Source organism: Leiobunum rupestre, chromosome 4 (genome assembly GCF_980474605.1).
Source record: "Leiobunum rupestre chromosome 4, qqLeiRupe1.1.hap1, whole genome shotgun sequence".
NCBI lineage: Eukaryota > Metazoa > Arthropoda > Arachnida > Opiliones > Sclerosomatidae > Leiobunum > Leiobunum rupestre.
The window spans coordinates 39,435,059-39,442,163 of NC_143387.1; the positions used below are offsets into that span (position 1 = coordinate 39,435,059).

Sequence of the window (7,105 nt, forward strand, 5' to 3'; positions counted from 1 at the left end):
ACGTCAACAAATGGAACTTGCTGCCCCCCGCTGCCTTTGACTGTGTCACGCGTCAGAAAACATGTTAATACGTTTTAATGTAACCAACCCGTTTGGTTCTTTTAACCTGTATCATTTCTTCTTTTTATTATTTTTTTACATTTATTTTTATCCTTAAATTGTCTAACGGTATTGTTCCTATTGTATATGTTACTGTATATTGATGCTGTTCTGTCCTATTTTGCAACGTTTCTTCATATTTTTCTCTTATTCTTTAGTATTTTATCCTCATTGCCTCCTGTGGGGCTACTCATAAGCTAGCATCTATCTTCGTAGTCTGTACTCAATTTAATAAATAAATAAATAACACGCCATATCTGTTTAAAAAAAAACAAAAAAAACGGCAACGTGGCCACGTGCACGTGGTACTTTGAGGCTTGCTTGAGTGACTTACTCGCGTAGTAATCTTGTTCGGTGCCGTGATCGTTAGAGGTTTCTTTCTGTGTTATATAAATTAACAAAATGAGATATTTTTATTGTACTTGCATTTTCGTCTTAACTTTATCAGAACTGTGTTTTGGTGAGTATCTTTTTCAATGTAAAATCATTTCATTAAATAAAGCGCAAGAAATTCTGCCAAGGCTTTAAACTTAATTTCGTCTGCTTGTTCATGCTTGTTAATGTATTTCATTTGGACAATGTCTTCAATGAGAAATTAGAATAAAATATTTTTTATTCTTATGTTTTGGTTAGTCAGGTCATGGGCCAAATAATGATAAATCATTATTTGGCCCATGGTCAGGACTGGTGTAACATGGACATGGGTGTAACAGATTTACAGTTCCAAAGAATCTGATCCACATAAAAGACCTAATGATTGTTTTTAATAAAATATTTTAATAATTATAAGTGTACAAGATGCGTTGGATGGATACATTCAACAACCTTCTGATTCATACTAGATATTGTATTAGAAAAACCTTAACAGTTGAACAATTTTTGTTTCTTCACTTTATGATGCCAAAACCGGTGTAAGATGGGTATTAATTTAATCTATACAACAAACAGGTTTTTGTGATATATTTTATAAACTATTGGTTGTAGAACTTACACATGGAAAATTTTTAATTGTTAGCCTCCGCTTTGATCAGTTAATTTTAAACAACTTATGAACGTTTTGGTGTTCAACCACCTTTAACTTCCCGATAAGCAATCAAATGAATGGGATATTACCTACTTAAAAAGGGTGTTTTCAATGAGGGTAATACTTATGTTGAATTTTAACTTTTAACATTAAATTTCAGATTTTTCGTAATATCTAGATAAGTGATATTGCTCTATCAAATATACACTTCCCATTCCCTCCCAAGTATTAAATTCGTGTCTACAGTAATTGATAATATTCCATAATTAGGGGTTACGATTGTGCACTGAAAATAAAATAATTTTTTTTCTATAGCAAATGATATGAAATTAATAATTTCTCAAAAATTATTCTAAACACACTTTTCAGGTGTGCTGCTTATTCATATTTAAAAATACATTGATTAATGTAATATTTAAATTTCAAATATAGCCATCTGGTATATATTTTAAGAGTATACTTTTTAAACTTATTAATTTTGATTACATTAGAATTTTAATAATTTCAGCTAGCACTTGTGAGAATCCATCAGTGAAATCTAAAACATACACGGCAACAGATGGCACTGTTATTGATGGTGTGGCATACATTGCTGAATTTCAAGTAACATGCTCAAACAGTGTGAAGGACCTCAACCTCTATGCTGATATTAATGGAAAAACTATACCAGCTATGCGATCTGTAGATAACTCAAAATATCAAGTAAGCTATTTATTCAAAAGTACTCTAACCCTTCACCAGCATTTTTATGATAATATTCAAATACTATATGGGTTGGAGCTCAGGACTGTAGAAAATGTGGTACCTTCAAACTTGGTCCTGATTACAATTTTCCATTATAGTTATAGCTATAGCCGTTTTTAATAATTACGCTTCAAAATTTGTGAATTCCACTAACAATTTTCCTCTAGGGGGGTGTGTTTTTTACGTAGATAATAAAACATAATATACAGCATTAAGCAATTACTTTTTATTCATAAGGATGTGTTTTTAAAATATAAGACTGCCTTTTTATTATATACTAATGTCAGAAATACACATTTTCTTATGTGGTTAATAGAATGTAAATTTTACTCCGTTTATGGGACAAGTAACTTATTTAGAATATTGAAACAATTTAAGGTTAGTTGGACTGAAGCGCTTGAAAAAGCTAAGTCAGGAGATCACCCTGTTAAAGTCTTTGATGAGGAAGGTTTTGCTGCTCTGCGAAAAGTATGTACAAATTATTTTAATTACAAATAAGTAGTTACAATTATAATTTTGTTTTAAAGGCGCAAAGAAGTGGTGAAGACTCGTCAACAATTTTGCCCCTCTTCAGTCTTACTGTTAACCATCCTGTAAGTATCGCAAATTGTTTACTTGTTATTTTAAAATTCCTCTGAGGTTATTGAGGAAAGCATATTTGAAAAATATTTCAAACTAGTTCACTAGGCAAGTAAAGGCCATTAAACTTAAGATTGGGAATTTTTCTTCGATGATTATGTTTAACTTATAGGCATTATGAGTTTATGTATATATACAGAATTTCAATTCTTAATATATTAATAAATAATTATTATAAATATAATGAATAAATGTATTTTTAGGGTACATACAAAGGACCATGGGTTCAAAGTGAACTAATTGCGGTCATAACTGTGATATTGCTTTGGTACATGGCATACTCGGCAAAATCAAAAATGCAATCTTAATATTGGTTATTGATATTAAAGCTGAAGTTTAAATACAGTAAAGTGTTGGTTTATTTAAACTCATTGAGAACAAGGGGAAAACAAAGAGGGACGGTTTGGCAGGAGATAAAGTGGCCTCTTGGTATTGCAAGTTTAATAAAATCATTGCTGGTTCAGAATGTTGTAGGTAAGTAATCTGTGCAGTAACTGTCAAAACCGGTGTCATTTATTGTCACCGAAAAGATCCCTTGAAAATAATGAGCACATTACAATTTTGCACTTGCAAGTTTTTAATACAATTTAAAGTCTGGTACAAATCATTTATGTGGAGTGCAGTGCTAGAATTATTTTATTGAAGACATAATACTTGGGCATAGTTTTAGTTGGAATTGGGTATATAAAATTTTATTTTAATAAAAATTTAACTCCCTATGTGATCGTAATATAATTTAAGAAAATACATATAAATAAATTTAATAAACATTAATGGCAGGGATAGTTAATAGAACAAATAATTGTAAATTTAGCTTTTGTAGTTATCAGTTTCATAAACTACACAATAAACTGATGAACAATTTAAAATTTTAGGTTAAGGACTAGCAAAGAAAGTTAAATATTTAAGTGAATAATTTCATACACTGTATTTCACCTAAGTTAATTTTTATTAACTGTTTTCATTCTTTGAAAGTTCAAACAATAAAATGGCATAGACCAGGTGCTTCACTAGATTTCTAACACCTTTTATCTCATATATTTAAGGCTACTTGTAATCTTAATTAAGTTACAGAATGAACAAAGGTATATTGGCTCAGGGTGGTTAGAAAGGGGTAATTTATTGGGCTAAGAAAAATGTGTATAAATAGTGCTGTCTGAAAACCTTGTTTAGAGTTTAAAAAACCTTTTTTCATTTATTATAATGACAATGATAGTGTGCTACAGTCCTAAATAGGTCTTCAATGCGCAGTTAAAGTGAGATAGGGCTCTCAGACCAACCCCCAAGTGTTTTTCTTGAATTAAGAAATAAAATTTTAGAGTGGATTGAACTAAATTTCAATTCCATTCCCAAACCATTGTAAATTTCCCTTGGTCAATTTCTGGTTATGCCACTGACGACGTGAGTTTTTTAGCAAGAACTATGCTCTAGTCACCAGCGTTGGTAATAATACTGAACAGGGTGTACATGTATAAATATACGTTGACTGGAATGTTTAAAATATATATCACAACTTTATTTTTCCAATTTAGAAGTTGTATCACCAAGGTTACCATACTGGTATCGGAGTTTAGTAGCTGCGGACAAACTACAGTATAAAATACTGACAATACAAAATTTGTTTCAAAAATAGTGATCTTATAAATTTGACTTATTTTATGGAAATATTTATGGATGCACCACAAGCCTCAATCATGCAGGAAATGTGGCAGCATTATAACCATTATATTTCCATGTCAATACTGTCTTGCACAAAGACTTTCAATGCTAAAATATAATGGCATCAAATTAATGTTAACATTGGTTAATTATGCTTGTAATAAACGATGAAATTATCATTGCAAATTTCTTAATACTGAATTAGGATGAAACTGATTTTTAGTAATTAAAACATTCAGTTAATAATGAAATCAACGTTGAATTTTTACAGCAAATGCTAATATCTGACGTGAAATTTCTTGCTTTAAAGCTTCTTGACTAGCGTTTGGGTTAGTACGAACGTAATTGACAATAGCAGTAATAGCCTCATTCTGTAAGTATAAAATACATAACTGACAGCAAAAATATTACAGTATGCCTTTATTGAGATGGTTGAATCAATTGTTACTTATGCTACAACCTTTTTTTGCAAAAAATGATGCTTGAGTAGGAATATTTACATAAGAGTTTAAAGTTGTGTACATACTCTGTATCTTTCGGTTTCATCTTCACCAAACACTTTTGACCACACTTGGGCAAAAAGCCTACATCCAACCTTAGAAGAAAATTAATTTTTTTTACAGGTATAGTATGTTAAATATTTTACACAAGAAAATTTTTTAAAAATGCAAACCACTGCTTCATATTCATCTTTCAATTCACCACCCTCTTTAAGATAGAAGTACAGCGCTATTTGTTCCAATAGGTCCCCATTCTTTTGCAAATATTCTAAGACTGACATTTTAGAAAAATTTTACTGTTTTATCTGTAATATAACATTTTTTTATTATTTATGAAATAGTTGCTTGGTCAAATTGAGGTTTGTTTATTTTTCAGACACCTTACATATTTGCAAAAGCAAATACAGTCTGTATTTGCTTTTGATATTAGTCTATGTAGAGTGATTTTTTTCTAATTTGCGTGTTCTAGTTAGACTAACTAATAAGAGAAATACATGCTAATTATTTTTATTTTAGATTAATCTGGGTTACTAGGTAATGAGTGATTAATAATGTACTTAATTTTCTGTGATATTTACGACTGTTAACCACTCGTAACCCGATGAAGTCACAGCAAAGATAATATAACTACGTACCCTAGATTGGAAATCAAGCTCCTTGAACGTAACCATAGATATAAGAAATGTATATAAAGGTCTAGATAAATTTCGGGGCGTCTAAGCCTAACATAAAATACGGAATTGATACCTAGCAGACACCGAGGAAGGCACGTGACCAGGAGCGCGAGCTCTCTTAGCATTTTAGTACTAAGTGCTTGACCTTTCCGCAGGCCGTAGTCTTTAGACACCATCTGTTGGTGACTTTTAGTATAAATTTTAAGCAGGAGACAATGGCTCTCACGACGATAGCACGAGCTTTCTTACCGATAGATAGCGCCTTATAAGGATAGCCTGCAGAAATTACGCGTTTCTGCTAGCTGTCACCTCCGTATTCACTCCCTTTGAAATATTTTATCTAGACCTTTATATACGTTTCCTATATCTATGAACGTAACGCAGGCTCTTGAGTTCCCGGCGGAAGTCGGAAAAAATGACCTCCATGGAGTTAATTCGTAAAGTTTTAGTGAAAATTGCGCCGTGGTTTTTGACTCTGGGTTTTCAAGATACCAGATATTTTTGCGTTATGTGGTTTTAAAACAATAATGGATCATGCCTGTAGCTCTAAAAATGTTTATAAACGAAAGAAAACTAAAGGTGAGTAATATAATATTGGGTTATCTCTTAAAATTCCTTATTTCCCACCCTGCTAAGGGGAACGATTTTTCCGAACTTCCGGCGCGAACTCAGTAAGAGCCTCAACAGAAAACGCGCTATCGAGAAACGCCGTGATTTCGAATCTAGGGTACGTAGTTATATATTATCTTTGGTCACAGCCGCCCCTTTTAAATCAGTATCGAAGTAATAATTAATCATTTACTACAAGCACGGCCAACTTCGATTTCTCGCGCTACAGCGGCCATCTCATTCGTTGACGTTTCTGTGTAACCCTATGAGCAAAAGATGTGTATAACGTCAGCGCCCCTAGCGGATTATTATTTTTATATAGTTTTTACATTGAAGTCAATATAACAAACGAGCGTGGCGCTGAACTCCTACACGTTATAGTACAGGTTATAGGGGGAAAATCCTAGCTCGCGGAATTTCGACGAATGTTTTGGCCGCTGTAGCCCGAACAGCGCGTGATCAAAGTTGGCAGTGCTATAAGTCACCGAATATTTGATTTCATAAAATAAAAATTGGTCTTGCCCAACTTGTTAAAATGTTGCTCTTACGTCACAAAACTCAGCTTTATTAGTGTAACTATTCTTCACATTATCGTACAGACAACTAACGAGCCAGCCCTCTACCGCAGAAATTCCATTCCCACAAAACCGGTTTTTTCATCACCCTCCCCGTAGGTTAAGGGTTAAAGGTTTTGCAATTTTGCAGGGCGGCTCCGAAAATGGAGCTCAGCAGTGCGTTAAAAATATATTCAGATAATCATTAATGGCAGCACTTTCAGAAACAAAAAACAGAGATTATCTGCACAAGTAGACTGTAAGGTAATGGTGGTCGATTGGGAAGGCAACATTTAAACAATAAGGCCACATTACTTTATAAAAAGATCTATTGACCGGTGTGAATTTACAAAATTAGGAAAGTTCTGTTTCAGAAGCTTTTATTTTATCAGTGATTGTTTTATTATTTTTTCTTATAATATAAGAAATGTATTGTAAATGTAAATAAATTTAGATAGTGACTAGATAAATATCTTATAATATTATATATTATTATATTATATATATTATATTATAATATTATAATAGATGGCGGTAGTTTTTCTGTTGAGCAAACTTATAGAGCTTTATGCTTTTTACCATGGTTCTGAGAGTGTCCATGTT

The 7,105-nt window shown here is 32.2% G+C and overlaps 2 protein-coding genes across 7 annotated transcripts; one reads left to right on the forward strand and one right to left on the reverse strand.

Moving 5' to 3' along the window:
* The first annotated feature begins 399 nt into the window (after nucleotides 1-399).
* Nucleotides 400-2,856, forward strand: Tapdelta (Translocon-associated protein delta). The gene is made up of 5 exons (XM_090172555.1): nucleotides 400-559; nucleotides 1,632-1,825; nucleotides 2,246-2,335; nucleotides 2,395-2,460; nucleotides 2,710-2,856. The coding sequence occupies exons 1-5, from the start codon at nucleotides 502-504 to the stop codon at nucleotides 2,812-2,814; spliced, it is 513 nt and encodes a 170-aa protein (XP_090028681.1). The 5' UTR covers nucleotides 400-501; the 3' UTR covers nucleotides 2,815-2,856.
* Nucleotides 2,857-3,436: 580 nt separating this feature from the next.
* Nucleotides 3,437-5,589, reverse strand: LOC149947734 (uncharacterized). 6 transcript variants are annotated; one of them, XM_090172562.1, is made up of 5 exons: nucleotides 5,051-5,193; nucleotides 4,839-4,970; nucleotides 4,692-4,760; nucleotides 4,435-4,536; nucleotides 4,001-4,273 (listed from the first exon to the last, which is right to left on the reverse strand). In XM_090172562.1, the coding sequence occupies exons 2-5, from the start codon at nucleotides 4,944-4,946 to the stop codon at nucleotides 4,268-4,270; spliced, it is 285 nt and encodes a 94-aa protein (XP_090028688.1). In that variant the 5' UTR covers nucleotides 4,947-4,970; nucleotides 5,051-5,193; the 3' UTR covers nucleotides 4,001-4,267. The 6 variants fall into 6 exon arrangements, with proteins under 6 accessions (XP_090028684.1, XP_090028685.1, XP_090028686.1 ...); XM_090172558.1 differs by lacking the exons at nucleotides 4,435-4,536; nucleotides 5,051-5,193 and adding an exon at nucleotides 5,301-5,589 and having other exon boundaries at nucleotides 3,437-4,083; XM_090172559.1 differs by lacking the exons at nucleotides 4,435-4,536; nucleotides 5,051-5,193 and adding an exon at nucleotides 5,227-5,297 and having other exon boundaries at nucleotides 3,437-4,083.
* Nucleotides 5,590-7,105: the final 1,516 nt, after the last annotated feature.